The 16,784-nt window shown below is 41.1% G+C and overlaps 1 protein-coding gene across 1 annotated transcript; it reads left to right on the top strand.

The window, feature by feature from the left end:
* The first annotated feature begins 14,456 nt into the window (after positions 1-14,456).
* LOC147626162 (uncharacterized) lies at positions 14,457-16,784 on the top strand. Its single transcript, XM_086816229.1, has 7 exons — positions 14,457-14,743; positions 14,846-15,095; positions 15,224-15,444; positions 15,698-15,765; positions 15,839-16,072; positions 16,139-16,260; positions 16,377-16,784. The coding sequence occupies exons 1-7, from the start codon at positions 14,457-14,459 to the stop codon at positions 16,782-16,784; spliced, it is 1,590 nt and encodes a 529-aa protein (XP_086672355.1).

Here is a 16,784-nt window from a genome sequence, read left to right as displayed (position 1 = left end):
ACCAAGTTTGTGTATAGATTTGTCCTTATGGCCAAGTCCTGACACAAACATTATCTTGTTGGAATTTGGCCACAAGGCCAAATCTACACACAAACATGGTCTTGGAGAATAAGGTCAAATATCCCCAAGACCATGTTTGTGTATAGATTTAGCCTTGTGGCCAAATCTCAACAATACCAAGTTTGTGTGTAGATTTATCTTGTTGAGATTTGGGCACAAGGTTAAATCTCACCAAGGCCAAGTTTGTGTACAGACTTGTCCTTGTGGCCAAGTCCAGATAGAAACATTGTCTTGTTGAGATTAGCCCCCACAAGGTCAAATCTATACATAAACATGATTTTGGTGAGATTTGATCTAATGGCCAAATCTCCCCAAGACTGTGTTTGTGTAGAGCTTTGACCTTGTGGTCTAATCTCAACAAGACAATGTTTGTATTTGGACTTGGCCACAAGGACAAATCTATACACAAACTTGGCCTTGGTGAGATTTGACCTTATGGTGGGATTAGAATAAGTATACAAGCTGAGGCTCAATTTCATGTTTGAGCCTCTAGACATTATATGTTTTTATCAATTCAATGTTTTATCATTAATTTTGTTATTTCTTTGTTGCTAGCATAGTCTAATGTTGATTCAAATGTAGGTTCACATGATGTGGAGCAAAGGAGATAAAGTTTTTCTTCTTTAAGGAACCCCAAGGAAGGGATGTGGAATCATTTTCTCCTATATGACCTACATATATATATACATATAGACATATATATATATAATCGTATGTATGTATATATGTATGTATATATACATATAGAGATATATATATATAGTCGTATGTATGTATATATGTATGTATATAAATATATATATATATATATATGACATACATATATACATATATATATTATTGACAGAGGCACAGCCCGCCTCTGTCCAGTGAGGGTGGGGGTGGTTTACACCCCCCAAGGACACCCATGGCCCATAAAAGGCCATGGGAGGTGATGGGCTGTAGAGAGCTCCCCCCCACACGAGCATGCCTTGTCAAATTTTTGCTCTCCCTTGGCCTTTGCAGCTGTGAGAAATTCCCCCCCTGCTGAAAGTTGTGAGCTTGTTTCATCCCTCTCCTTTGCCTCTGTTGAGCCTCAGTTGGTAGTAGAACCCATCCGTTGGCCCCAAAGCTTGGAGAACTCTCTTGTTGGCTTTCCTCCCCCTCCTGTAGAAAGGCAAGTTGGCCAACCTCATGCCACCCTCTTGCTTGTGACAACTCCCAGTAGGTTGATCAAGTTTACTCCCCCCAAACCCATGCAAAACCTTGCTTGTTTTGACTTCTCCCACTCCCTATGAGTGCATAGGCTATTCCAAAATTCCATAACCTTCTTCCCATGAATGCTTGAAGCCTTTGTTGAGATTAAGCTCCTACCATTGCTACAACTTGCAAGCTTTCAATTGTACTTCCCCCTACCCCCTTTGTGAGAGAGCCCATATTATCTATTTCAAACCCCCAAGTTGGGCTTCCGACTTGCAAGTAATCATCACCTTAATTTGGATTGGGTTTCCTCGTCACTCAAGTTTTCTCCCCCGACTCCCGAGCTCCCTAGAGGTTTGTGAAGAAGCGGGGACAACGCGGGAGAATTTGAAGGAAGAGGCGGTTTGTGGGAAAGCGCGGGTGCGTGAGTGCGTAGTCTGGGACGGAAAGGAATGGGTGTAGCAAGGTCTCGCTCTCGGCTGTACGGCGGGATCATTGAGTCTTGAACGACTAGTGAGTCTAGATCCTCGTCTTAGGGGAACACTTGACGACCGCGCCTCTTAAATGCAGGAAAAAAGGCGTCGAGCTATGAACCAAGGGCGGCTCTGTTGTGTACTTTGGTTGCTTGTAGAGTAAGAGAAGCACGTCTGAGCGACTGTGCTAGGTGACCCAGTTAATGGCTAATGAATTCCAACGAGGTTTTAGTTCTGAAAACCTCAAAGCGATAAGGTAAGATCAAGGGTGCTCTTGTATTGATGAATAAGGGCGAGCAATGGCCCTAATAAGGAAACACCTTCTTTTGATAGTTGCGGTGGTGGACGGGAATACGGACGAAGGGCCTATGGACCGTATCCGCGTAGGGCAAAAATAGGTAGACACGGCCTTACGTACGAGCACGTGCACCGCACTTGAAGCTTGATTATGATGTCTAAGATCTTGTTTGGGTTTAAAAAGGAATTAGGAACTAAGGGGATTAAGTCAATGAATCCTAGGACTTTGCACTGATTTGAAAAGGAACCCTGGTACCAATATGAGTAGCTTCCCAGCATCACATAGGATGTTAGCAAGCTGTTTTCAATTGTTTGGATAAGTGATCAATGACTAGACAGATCGCCACTTGAGACAGTCCAGTCTAGGGACTACATAGATCGCCGCCTGAGGTAGTGTAGGGAATTCTGTGCGAGGCAGCCCGTGTGAGGCACCACAGAGGGAAACACATGCCAAACAGTCCATGTGAGGTAGTATGTGACCTTGATCAGCTGAGTGGAGAGGACCGCAAAGACCAAGGGGGTATAGCTCATGTCTAGTATGAGCGAGAGCTTGAGGCAGAGTTTATAAAAATCCCGCCGGCCGTGAAGGACTGGGATCTTCTCGGAGAGGCTCATATCGAGTGTGGGCAGATAACTGTTGAGAAGTTGGAAGAAACTGATTGGAGTTAGGGAAAGTTATAATCCGCGAGACTCAGGGATGGTAAAGCCTATCGGTAGGTGGACCCTGAGGGAGTTGTTGGAGAATGTGAAGTTAAGGGTGTTGACGCCTTAACTAAAGAGTTAATTCAATGAACATTGTTTGCATTGGTTTGTGGAAAAAGGAACTAGTCTGGGAAGGTAGGAACCTCGGGAGCTATTCCTCCACTGAGACGTTCTCCGGCGAGACCCCCTCCGTTGAGATTCCCTCCGCCAAGAACTGGTACCAAAAAGGAAATTAAAAAGGAATTAAAGTAAGATTAAGACCTTTTCCAAATCTTAAGAAGCAATTAAGAGAATGTGTACAGGCGCCGCCTTTTCATGTGACGGAGGAGTCAGGAGAGTCCAGCTTCCAAGGGAGGGAGAGTCAATCCTGGAGAAGTGTATTTTGCTTGCAAGAACTAGTTTATTGTATTACTATTGATAAGGGAAAAGGCATCAAGAACCTATAATTGACTAAGGTGGGAACGATAGGTAGAGGGTACTATCTAAGAGGAAACTCACAACTGCATGCTATCTTCTGGTTTTTGTGTTTTCTCTTGTTTGTACTGCTTTCCTAGTAGTTAGCACTACTCTGGATAGTGCCATCTACGAAAGGTTTGGTAGGGTGGGTGGCTGCGTGGGGGGTCATTGGGCTCGCACTTTTCCCAAACCTTCTCAAGACTAGGGGTTGTCGCAGCGATCAATAGTCCCAGGAAAGGTTGGGAGTCACCTAGATGAAGGTATGACCGTGGGCCGTGGCTTGTCTCTGAAGGTACGATCGTGGACTCTCTAAAGTTTCGGTGGCTTGTCTAAAGGTACGGCGATGTCTGGTATGAAGGTACGATCGTGTCTGAGTTGTAATTTTGGTCGTGTCCATGCTGTAATTCCGACCGTGGATGTGCCTATTTTCGAGCGTGGCTATGCTGTGATTCCGGCCGTGGTGGTTGTACCTATCCCCCCGGCCGTGGCTATGGCTTGGCCTAGTGGCCACGGGCTGTGGCCCCGCTTGGCTGTGGTGGCTACAGCCTGGGGCTATGGCCACGAGTCGTGGCCCCGCCTAGGGTCACGGGCGTGGCCCGTGGCTCTGGCCACAGAGATAGCTGGCCAGCCGGCTGCCTCTGGCCAACGGCGGGTAGCTGGCTGCTGTGCAAGTGGCTGGCCCCCACGCCTTAATGGCGAGCTGTAGGTCTGACCATAGTGCAGGGTCGTCAACTAAAAATGACGAGGAGTCTAAGAGAATCGAGGTAGATTAGGGGGGTGGCAGTTGGAAGGGCCCCCTTGAAATCGATTTTTTTTATTATTAAACCTTAATCTCAATTAAGCTCTTTTAATAGGTCAATGCAAAAACCAGTGATGAGCAGACCAATAGAGGCTTTGTTCTCCTCTGATTTTTGACCTTTTGGAGACCTTAGGGTGCCTATTTTTTAACTATTTTTTGATTATTGTACTGCCCAAATCAAAGTCTTGCCAATGAAGCCAAAATCATTTAAATTTGGCCTTGATTTTGGGGGACATTTAGCCCTCATTTTTTTGTGTTTTTTCTATTTCCTAACAAAGAAGGGTGCAAACAACATGAAAATCAACATGAATGACAATATGGGAAGGAAATTGAGAATGCCAACTTGACTTTGGTGTGCTGTCATGATTTGTGACCTTCATTTTGAAAACCCATTTACATGGTAAGGCTGTCTTGCCACCTGGCAATGATACTAAATCCCATGTGGCATTCTTATGCAACGAATCCATTTCGGATTGCATAGCCTTCTCCCACTTAAGTTTGTCATCCTGTAACATAGCTTCTTTGTAGCAAGATGGCTCCCCACAATCTGTCAACATGATGTAGTCCAATGATGGGACATATCTGTCAGGAGGCCCTCTGACACGCATAGACCTTCTGACAACCGGTATATATATACATACTCTGCAGAAGCTTGGATTTCAATAGTTGGATGTGAATGATGCGGTGAAAAAGACATGGTTTGATTTCAATTAGAAGATTGAAGTTACTCGTCTCAAGGAGAAACCTGTTCAAAAACCTAAAGTTGATAAGGGGAAGAGCATTCTAAAGGTGTCAATGAAGAAGATCAAGTTTGGTAAAGAGCATGATAAGCAGTTGTCTAAAACAAGCAAAGTTGTCAAGGAGGAGACCTTGGAGATGAGTATTTCAAAGTTAGACAATAGGTTTGAAGATAGGTTTGACTACAAGCCTTGTAAGGGAATGACAAATGAGACAAGTCAATCATTGGGTTTGAGTTCTGCAATTAGTGGATTAAACAATGTACTTCAAGACATTAGAAAGCAAGATTTCCAACTTAGAGGGTACATGATGGAGACATAAAAGCTTTCTAAGCAAAACAAGGAGTTGGAAAAGATTGCTAAGGGTATGGTCAAGTATGATTTGCTTCTATCAGAAATTAAAGATATTAAAACTCAAGTACTTGGTACTATTGCTGAAAAGGAGAGGCAAATATAGAGTGTGCACAAGGAGTTATCAGATGCTGCACAGATGAAGGTACCCATGATTACTCAATGGATGGAGGAGATGAAGAAAGAAATTCTTGTAGCAGATCATCAGAATGTAAAGCTATAGACAAACAACAAGATAATGGAGAACAAATTGAAAGTTTTGGAATCTGTGGAGAGTCAATTGAAGGAGTCTATAGATGATATTGAAGTTGAAGAGGGCAGTTCATTTCAAATGTTGATCTGAGTGTTTTGTCTACTGAGTTAACTGAAGTAAGTCAGGGTATGTGGGATAGCATGAAGAAGAGGCTAACGCATGTGATGTAGAGACCATATTAGATGTTTCAAATTAAAAATATTTCAGAGAAAGAGAAAGCACTAAAGATTGCAAATGCTAAGCTTAAATGTCAAATGGAGCAGAAGGACTATGAGATGATGCTATTGGTGAAGTAAAATAAAATACTAAAAGATAAGCTAAATCAGACAGTGGATGTTTCAGCTGATTTTGGAATACAAAAGCAAGAGGGAAAGCTTCCAAAGAAAGAAGTGAAGCAGAACACTGACATGTTTTTGGTTTTATAGGAGTATGAGACAATGAAGCTTTATAAAGTTAGAGAGCTAAAGAATATTGAGGAAACAGACTCAACAAAAGCAAGCATAGAGGATGACATTCTCAAACTGTCAGCAGACATTCACGATAACAATTCTCTGAAATTATTGGGATTTGAATATTTCAAAGAAGACAAGGGAGACAAACTTTAGAAAGATTAAGCTGAAGCATAGAATCAAGGGATCCGTGGACTTCGAGTTTGAAATCTTGGCAAAGAATTCAACCACCGTACTACGTGTCAGTGTTAAAGATGGAAGTCAGCAGACTCAAGTCAGATGTTCTAAATAAAGTACCTTAGTCTTTTTGGGTAGTTAGATTATGTAGAAGGTTTATCTATTTTCCACCAATAAGTTTAGTTTTCAACAACTCTAAGCTGGGGATATGAAATGTCATGGGGTTTGATGGGTGATATAACTAATAATAGATGTACCTGCAAAAAATATAATCAGCGACCAGCGCGCATATGTCAATGAAAATCAAATATCAGATATTAGATTTTGTAATATTATCCTCATGTTCATTGTTTTCCTAAATCAGAATGTGAAGTTTGAATGTTGTTTGATCAAGTCAAATGTTAATCATGGATGTATAAAGTGTAATAAAAAATGTGTGCTATGAAGAAGTATATTTTGAAATCAACCTTATTCTTTTTGATGAAGTCTAATTAGGGTTTATTTTGAGTCAGATTCTGAAATATGTGAGGGTGTTCATCCACCTTTACACACTTTCAATTGTTGCCTCTTGGTTCAAGTAGGAGGATGTGCCATGGTGGGTAGGCATTGGGCTTACTTAACGTGCTTGCAAGTCTACTTCAGGGTCTCTCTTGGTCATTTGTAAGATCCCTCCCTATGTACAAGTAAAAATCTCTTAAAATCAATTTCACATACTAGCAAGCATGATGCACATAAGGTTTTCAACACACTATAATCTTGTAGTCAACAACTTTAGGACTACAAAGATACTTGAAATAGAATGTTGCTATAAATTTATTCTTGAGTAGTTGATGCAAGGTTTGCACACTTTACTTCACATGATGTCTTTTTCAAGAGGTTGCATTTAGGTTTGTAACTTAGTACCTCTAGTTAAGGAAAGAGTTATGGAGGATTTATAAAGAATTGGTGTTCCAAACTAATGCGATGATAATATATTGTGGAATTTATTTTCTTGACTTAGTCATTCTTGCATAAAAAAGTTTCAAAAGAGCTACGTCTATAACACACGGGAGATATTATTCCCTTACCTTATACAAATGAAAGTTATAATATCAGAATAGGAATGCTATTATAATATCATAATAGAGAAATGACATCAATTTCACCTTCAAAGAATAAGAGAGTCAAATAAAAAGCTTGTAGAACATTATAATGTATTTATCATCAAACTTAGTAGAGTAAGTGAGTTAAATAAAAGCTTGTAGAAACATTATAATGAATAGAGTGGGTGGGAATGAAGGCCATCGCTGCCACCCTTTTGGAAACCATCATCCTTTCATGAAAATTTCTCTTAGAAATGAACTCAATCCTTGTTCCCCCTTCACCTTAGCTATCTCATGGATGGAGCATGGCACACATCCATCCAGCCACCTCCCCTCCTCACTCCCTTTGCCTATTTAAGTAGTCCATAGCCAACGCTGGAGGAAGCGAGAAAGAGAAGAATAGTATACTCTTATTATCAACAAGTTAGTATTATTATTAAGGGAGGTAGAGTGAGATGGTGATTAACTATTAACACCTTCTCGAGTCGGTTTTGCTACTGTCGAGATGACCTTGAACGCTATCAAACACCCATCATCATTCGCAGGTTAGTCACTAGTGAATTAATAATTAGATTTAATAAATAATAATGTTTATTATAATGTTAGTAGTTAAATCTTATTGCTAGTTAATGCGATAATTAGTAATTAGATTTAATTAGTAATAATGTAAATATTTTAATGTTAGTAGTTAAATCTTATTGTTATTTAATGTGAGAGTCAGTAACTAGATTAATCTACATGTTCTCTTCTTTTGATGATGCATGAGTACCATCTTTCTTGATCAGAGGGAGATATGTAAAGGTGGATTAACACCTTCACATATTTCAAAATCTGACTTGAAATAAATCCTAATCAATCTTCAAAAAGAATAAGATTGATTTCATAATATATTTCTTCATAGCACACATTTCTGATTACACATTATACATCCATGATTAACATCTAATTTGATCAAACAACTCCACATTCTGATTCAAGAAAACAACAAACATGAGGATAATATTACGAAATCTAATATCTAAAATTTGATTTTCATAGACAGATGCATGCTTATTACATATTTTGTGGGTATATCTATTATCAGTTATATCACCAGTCAAACCCCATGACGTTTCATATCCAACTTAGAGTTGTTGAAAACTAAACTTATTGGAAAATAGATAAACCTTCTACATAATCTGACTACCCAAAAAGACTAAGGTACTTTATTTAGAACTGTTGACTTCCGTCTTTAACACTGGCATGCACGGTGGTTGAATTCTTTGCCAAGAATTCAAACTCAAAGTCCACAGATCCCTTGTTCAATGCTTCAGCTTTATCTTTCTAAAGTTTGTCTCCCTTGTCTTCTTCAAAATATTCAAATCCCAATAATTTCAGAGAATTGTCATCCTGAATGTCTGCTAATAGTTTGAGATTAGCATCCTCTATGATTGATTTTGTTGATTCTATTTCCTCAATCTTCTTCAGCTCTTTGTCTTCACAAAGCTTCATTATCTCATACTCCTACAAAACCAAAAACATGTCGGTGTTTTGCTTCACTTCCTTCTTTGGAAGCTTTCCCTCCTGCTTCTATATTCCGAAATTAGCTGAAACATCCACTGTCTGACTCAGCTTATCTTTCAGTATTTTATTTTGCTTCATCAATAACATCATTTCATAATCCTTCTGCTCCATTTGACCTTTAAGATCAACATTTGCAATCTTCAGTGCTTGCTCTTTCTCTGAAAATTTTTAACTTGAAACATTTAATATGGTCTCTGCATCACATGCACTAGCCTCTTCTTCATGCTATCCCACATACCCTGACATACTTCAGTTAACTTAGTAGACAAAACACTCAGATCAGCATTTGAAATGAACTACCCTTCAACTTTAATATCATCTACATATTCCTTCAATTGACTCTCCACAGACTCCAAAACTTTCAATCTGTTCTCCATTATCTTGTTGTTTGTCTGCAGCTTTACATTCTAATCTAATAAAAGAGATAACTCAGAAGAAATTTCTTTCTTCATCTCCTCCATCCACTGAGTAATCATGGCTACCTTCATCTGTGCATCTGCTAACTCCTTCTGCACACTCTGTATCTGTCTTTCCTTTTCAGTAATAGTACCAATATCTTTAATTTCTTATAGAAGCAAATCTGTGCATCTGCCTTTCCTTTTCAGTAACAGTACCAAGTACTTGAGTTTTAATATCTTTAATTTCTGATAGAAGCAAATCATACTTGACCATATCCTTAGCAATCTTTTCCAACTCCTTGTTTTGCTAAGAAAGCTTTTCTATCTCCATCATGTACCCTCTAAGTTAGAAATCTTACTTTCTAATGTACTGAAGTACATTGTTCAATCCATTGATTGCAGAACTCAAACCCAATGATTGACTTGTCATTCCCTTACAAGGCTTGTAGTCAAACCTATCTTCAAACCTGTTGTCTGACTTTGAAATACTCATCTCCAAGGTCTCCTCCTTGACAACTTTGCTTGTTTCAGATAGTTGCTTACCATGATCTTTACCAAACTTGAGCTTCTTTATTGACACCTTCAGAATGCTCTTCTCCTTATCAAATTTAGGTTTTTGAATAGGTTTCTCCTTAAGAGGATTAACTTTAATCTTCTAATTGAAATCAGACCATGTCTCTCTCACCGCATCATTCACATTTGACTGTTGAAATCCAATCTTCTGCATATCTGACAGAACTCTGCCTTCCTTCTTGGATTTTTGAGTAGCTGCCTTAGCAACATGTGAAGCTTTGCCTTGAGTTGACTTCAGAGCCAAACCTTTCTCCCTGGCCACATCAGACATTATTCCCAAAAATGCAAAAATTCTGCTACCTCCTTGCTTTCTTTTATCAACTCCCAAGATTTTAGAGTAGAATCTATTATGCAGCACATAAGCCCAATTTACTTCTACCCCGGCTTCCGCAGCAAGTATTACACCATAATTATCCCTAGACATATAGGTAGTTTTGACCATGAAAATAATCCTTTCCATAAACCATATAAGCTACTTTCTTCGATCAGCATTCTATACCTTCCTTAGCATAAACTAACTTCTATTCCCCTCAACAGTCCGAAATTGGTTTTTCATCTCTACCTCAGAGCTTTTCTCCCACACAATCACCCCATCTTTAGGTAACTTGAACACATTGGAAAAAAAATCTAATGTTACCTCTTGCTCGACACCAGGAAATTGTGTTGCTTTCTTTAGCGTTGTCAGCTGTGTAGGCCCATAAGCCACAAATTTAATTAGATTCCTTTTGGTTGAGGAAGAAGGATGTGCCCTAGGCTTGTTCACCTAGTTGTTGCAACTCTATTTTAGGGTTTCACTTGGTCACTTCCATCCGATGTTGTGCATTTTTTTGACATGTTTGAAAGGTTTGGGTTGACAATGTCTATGGAAAAACCCTTGCATGCCTTGGTCACACCAAGTCTCCCTCCATATCTTTACAATAATGTTGTGGGATGAGGTTAGGATTTCAACATTAAAGATGTAAAGTAGAGCCTCATTCTATAACAAGGAAGCGTGAGAATAAAAAGAAGAAGAATTGAATCCAAGTGTGATTTTTGAGACTAATAATTGTTCTAGAATTTATGACTGTCATTATCTATGCATTGACAATGCTTTGTGGAAGTTTTTAGTAGTGGGTGAGATATTAAAGTATTATTTATTTTGCTAATAATCACTTGATAGTTCCAATAATGTGGAAGCTCATAGGAGTCTAATGCAATGGAATATGATTCTTTCTCTCTGTCTCTTTCTCTCTCACACACACACACACATGCACACCATATATATGTGTGTCTAATAATGTGGAAGCTTATAGGAGTCCAATGTAGTGGCATATGACTCTCTCTCTTTCTCTCTCTCTCACACACACACACACACACACACCCAAAATATATATGTTTGTGTGTGTGTCAATGTGTGTGTGCAATATATGAATGTTGTCTTTAGAAACTCATAGGTTCTTTTGTAGAGAGATTGATTCTTATATTTTATTGAAGTTAATAAAAGTATTAGCATGTGCTTCCTTTCCCTCCACACATAGACACACAGACTAACTAGTAAGAGAGTCATGTCTTACATTAATGTGAGCAAACATAAATCTTTACAGTACTTGCATGTTTTTAGTTTTTATCAAAGTGACATTGAAAGGTTACAACAATGTTATGGTTGATAAATAGGTGATCAACACATGATTAAATGTTTATAAGAGATTAACCACCATCACAAGGAATCAAATTCTATCAATTCAATTAAAAATCAAGAAGTTGTTTTCTGTAAGGAAGGAAAATGATTGTGACACAATGCACACAAGTTCATTTCATTGTTTTTTTGGTGGAATATCTAGCTCTACTTAGATTTTATGTTTCTCAAAGTGTTGTGTAACTTTGACAACAAACACTTGAACTAACATTTTTGAGCCCTCAATGCAAGTAAGCCTCCCTGAATGAACTCTATCCTGTATAGTCCGGTTTAACCTCTCAGCAACACCATTCTATGATGGGTTGTGAGGTGGAGGGAGTTCCCTTGCCAAGAAGTCATCAAACTCCTTCGACACATACTCACCTCCATTGTCTGATCTAAGACATTTCAATGACCTGCTTGTTTGATTTTCCACATATACAAGCCATATCTTGAAAGTCTTGAATACATCATCTTTCGGATGCATAGGATAAACCCATGCCTTCCGTGTAGCATCATCAATGAAAGATTAAGAGTAGCATCACGATCTTGACCCAAGTATTGGAATGCGATGGAAGCGGCTTCTTGGATTCGTCCTTGGTTGAGGACCACCAAAGGGAGATGGTAGCAATTGTGTAGCATGTGTACATAGTATGTGTACATGGCTGCAAAGACATCCATGTTTGCTCTAAGTGCAGAAGGGGGAGGTTACCTTGAAATCGTAAGTTCCCTTGCTCATCTATAACTTGTTCATCATCTTTGTATCTACATGATGATGTGAAATCTCACACTTCTTTATCTTTTGTATTTTATTCTTGTAGACATCTTTTTCTCCAAAGGCTTGAGAGGGGAGGCTTCATTTTAAGATCTCACCCCTTTGAAGCCTCATCGTCGAGACATTTGAGCGGCTGAGGAGGCAAAACGAGTGGCCGACGAAGACAGACGAAGGGTTGACGAGCATCGGCTCAGACTTGAAAGGGAGGCCATGCATCAACTGCACCAGCAGACGATGGCTTCCATTAGTGTTAGTCTCCAGTCCACCCTCCTTCAGGGCACATCCGAGCCCAGTTCTCCACCTCCACCACAACCTACCGTCATCCGGACTTCACCGAACTTTGGTAAGTATGATGGTAAGTGCGATCATGCAGCAGTTTCTCAATTCATTCATCAATTTGTTGCTCATTTTCCACTGGCAAGAATTACAGACACACAAGACAAAGTGCACCTAGCGGCTCCACACCTCACCGGGAGGCCGTCACATGACCTTCACACAGATCCGATCAGTGGCTTAACACATTATGTATGGGACACGTTTGTGTCTGATCTCAAAGACCGGGAAAGGGGGAAAAGAGGAAGGGAGAAGCAAGAGGGGAAAGTGATGAAGGGGAAGGTGAAGGGGAATGGGGAAGGGTGGATAGAGGAGGGAGGAGCAAGAGAGAGAGAGAGAGAGTGTGTGTGTGTGATGGCGCGCGCTTGTGTGCAGGAGGGAAGAAGAGAGGGGGATGCCATTTTCTTTGAACAGAGCAAAGAAAATAGCATCCAAAGCGCGGGCTTTTTTTTAGAGCAGGCCGCCGAAAATTGCATCGGTAATCGCGTCGGTAATCGCGCTGGAAAACGCGTCGAAAATTACGCTGACATGTGAGCTCAAAAATTTGTGCTGCAGCACATATTTAGCAAAAAGAAACATTTCTTTTTGGTCATTGCAGAGAATATATGACAAAAAGGTCTAGGGGAAAGGTGTCACAAACTCTCATGCATAGTTTGATATGGGAGTTGATTGTTGCCTACATTGGCTCTCAAAAGAAAACAATCCAAATTTTCTCTAAACAAGGAATGACATGGGAATGGAACCTTTTATATGATCAAGGCCCTTTTACAAATATAGAAAAGACTCATAGGAAAAGCACACATAGGATTATTACAATTAAATTTTAGGGGACAACCCAAGCAGAGAACCTTAACCCATGCACAAAATAGAAAGGATTGTTTTTGGGAGTTGAATTCCCCCCTTGTGGATGACAAGGACGTCCCCTTTGCATTGACGCTTCCATGCCAATAAGACTTGGGATTCATGTATGGTTGATGAAGATGCTAAATAAGTCGTTGAAGCCCATAGATTTGTTGATGGCAAAGATGGACATGAAAAATTTTACCAAGAAATATTGGAATTGAGAGAAAACCCAGTGGAACAAACTCAGTTGTGGGAATTATAACACTTCCGACCAGTAGATAGAGGCTGTTGACTGCATGCTTTGGTGAGTATTTAATCATGGGCTCAGCCCCTCATAAATCCATCTCAGCAAAAGTTCAAGACTCAAGCAAGAGAGCAAGTCTCAAGCAAGAGTTGAAGTGCAAGACAAGTCCAAAGTGCCCAAGGCTTTAGCAAGTCCTCTCAGCCTCAAGTGTGCATGTCAAGATTGCACAAGGCTTCTCGGACAAGCTTAGTCGTTGCCTCAGTGGGTCACTTTAGTTGGGATTCCAAGCCTTTGTTTGGCGTCCTCAATTGTCCCTCAAGTTGCTCAGGACTTCCACCATCTTGTAATCACTCTCTTGAATATAGATCTTCTCTATTTCAGCATACTCTTTTATGGTATCTCAGCATACTCTCTCTCTCTCTCGCTCTTGTCACATTCTCTTCCGCATTTGGTGCACTCTATCATGGTATCAGAGCCCAAGGATTTTTCTTGCTAAAGCATAAGCCTCCTACAGCCTGCGTTTTTTCCCACAGCCCCCTAGAAACCTGCGTTTTTTTTTCCAAGCCTCTTCCCCCCTTCTTGGTGGCTGCCATCAGAGTTTTGAGGCCTTGAAGAGCCTCTCCTTTCTGCTGTTGACAGTAGGCTTGGTATTTACGAGGTTTGGAGGTTGTCTTGGCTGTCTACAGCCATTCATACGCAGAGCTTGGCTTCCTTCTTCAGCACCCTTGATCCTGGACATTTTTTCTTGTGCCCGTGGAGTCTTCCCTTGCTGTTTGCAGCGGTATGATTCAGATCTGGACCTGACATTCTGTAGACTACAGGGCTCTCAACAAGCTGACAATTAAGAGCCGATTCCCTATGCCCCGCATCGAGTACATTCTGGACCGATTGAACGGAGCCAAATTTTTCTCAAAGATTGATCTCAAAAGTGGGTATCACCAGGTTCGGATTGTGGAGGCGGATATCCCCAAGACCGCTTTCCGAACAGAGCGAGCCCACTTCGAATTTGTGGTCATGCCCTTTGGATTAACAAACGCTCCAGCCACGTTCAATTGCGCATGATGATGCGAATCTTCCGAGATTTGATTGGGAAGTGTGTGTTCATCTTCCTAGATGACATACTGATATTTTTAGCAACGTTAGAGCAGCATGAGCGGGATGTAGAGCAGGTCCTCAAGTTGTTGGAGGACAACAAGCTTTATATCAATGCTAAAAAGTCCAAATTTTTTCTAGTCGAGGTACACTACCTTGGCTACATCATCGACTCCTTTGGGATTCGCCTTGACCCCAAAAAGGTTGAGGAAATTCTCAATTGGGAAGTACCAGCAACTGCCCATGATATCCGGTCCTTCGTGGGTTTGTGCTAGGCTTATCAAACCCACTTTGACAAATTTTTCGAACTCTCGGCTCCTTTGACTGACTTGCTCAAAGGTACCAAAACTCGTAGGCAACGCATCCAAATGACCCCTGCTGGATTGAAGGCGTTTCAAGACTTAAAGACCGCTGCGTCTCAAGCTCCCTGTCTCAAGTTAGCCTCATGGGATGATCCTTTTGTCGTCAGTAATGATGCCAGTAACATTGCTATTGGTGAAGTCCTTGAGCAAGAAGGCCATCCAGTTGCCTACATGAGTAGAAAACTGAACAGTGCAGAAAAGAATTACTCTGTATATGACAAAGAACTTCTTGCAATTATCCAGGTGCTCAAACATTGTATGGGCGGGATTTTACTGTACGGACATACCACCAGGCCTTGAAGTGGTTACAAACCATGCCAAGCACCCAGTGGAGTGAACGCCAACATCATTGGAGTCAGTTGTTCCAACAGTTTGGCGGAATGATTGAGTATATTCCCGAAAAAGCCAATCCAGTGGCTGATGCACTAAGCCGAAAGGGGGTAGTTTCAAACTTGAACCCAACCTTGATTTCCCTTGCCAGGGAAGGTCTTGACAACATGAAGAACACTTATGTAGATTCTTCGGAGTTTGCTAAACCTTGGGGGGAAGCACTTGCTTCCACAGGACTTGGCCATTACCTGATTCAGGATGGGTGGCCTTTTATAAGAACCGCCTTTGTGTAACTCGCCCATTCCAACCACTTATCCTTCATGACGCCCATGACGCTATCACTGGCGGGCATCGCGGCATGAATGGTACTTTGGAGAAGTTAGAACGCAGTTTTTATTGGCCCAAGATGCGGAGACATGTGTTTACTTATGTGAACCATTGTCGGGTTTGTCAAAAATTAAAGGTACCTCATGGCAAGCAGGCATGATTGTTGCAACCCTTGCCTATCCCTGAAGGTCCTTTGCAGGATATTTCGATGGATTTTGTAACCCATTTGCCGCCGAGTACAGGGAAAAGAAACACGGTATGCTTAACAATTGTAGATCGCTTTAGCAAGTTTGTAATGTTGATTCCTTGTAAAGCCAATGCAACGGCAGAAGATGTGGCGCGTTTGTTTATTCGGTTTTGGTATCCTGTGTGTGGTTTGCCTAGTACCATTGTTTTTGACCGTGATACAAAGTTCACTAGTCATTTCTGGCATGCTTTGTTTGATAATTTTGGTACTAAGCTCAGTTTTTCCAGTGCCTTCCATCCGCAAACCGATGGCCAGACGGAGATTTACAATCAATTGGCCTTTGATGTTCTCAAATGCTATGTCAACGACCAACAAGGTAAGTGGGAGGAATATTTGCCTTTGGTTCAGGCAGTCCTTAATGATTCGGTATCGTCTTCCACAGGTAGAACTCCCTACGAGGTGGCGTTTGGACGTCCGTTCCAATCTCTTCTTACAAGGACGGTTGGGACTATGCCTGCAGCAGCAGATCGTGTGACGGAGTCTTACCAGGAGGTGGTCGACTCGGTAAAAGCAAGGCTAGCCAAGGCCCAAGAGGCTTATTCCAAACAGGCCAACAAGCATCAAAAGGAGGTCCAGTTTTCCGAAGGAGATTGGGTCTATCTGCGGATTATGAAGCACAGACTCCGACAGGTGGGCAAGCATTGCCCAAAGTTATCTTTTCGCAGTTTTGGTTCCCCATCGTGAAAAAGATCAATGATGTGGCCATGAAGCTTCGACTTCCCCAAAGTTGGACAATGCATGATGTGTTCCATGTTAGCTGGTTGAAGCACTATGAAAGACCTGTGCCTACCGATGTGCCGGATGAACCCCAACCAGACGTTATCAACGAAGGTGAAGTCCTAGAACCCGAACAGATCCTTCTACACCGATTCAAGCATGGAAGTGGTTGCCGTGTGCGGCAATATTTGACGAAGTTCAAAGACAGAGGAACTCATGAAGCAGTGTGGATGGACCCCGATTTCTTTGCCGACTATCCAGCATTGTTGACGGCGTATCATGATGCCATGCACCTCCCGTCATCAAGTTAA

The sequence above is a fragment of the Cibotium barometz genome, chromosome 22 (genome assembly GCF_041138505.1).
Source record: "Cibotium barometz isolate CiBa-2024 chromosome 22, ASM4113850v1, whole genome shotgun sequence".
In the NCBI taxonomy this organism is placed as follows: domain Eukaryota; kingdom Viridiplantae; phylum Streptophyta; class Polypodiopsida; order Cyatheales; family Cibotiaceae; genus Cibotium; species Cibotium barometz.
Note: the sequence above shows the minus strand (reverse complement) of the source record. Positions and strands in the feature narration are given on the sequence as shown.

Excerpts from the sequence above, each read along its gene's own strand:
- LOC147626162 (XM_086816229.1), top strand. The coding sequence starts at position 14,457 with ATGATGATGCGAATCTTCCGAGATTTGATTGGGAAGTGTGTGTTCATC. Across the intron at positions 14,744-14,845 it reads GCAACTGCCCATGATATCCG|GCAACGCATCCAAATGACCC; the intron begins GTCCTTCGTGGG and ends CAAAACTCGTAG. Across the intron at positions 15,445-15,697 it reads CATTACCTGATTCAGGATGG|GTCCTTTGCAGGATATTTCG; the intron begins GTGGCCTTTTAT and ends CTATCCCTGAAG.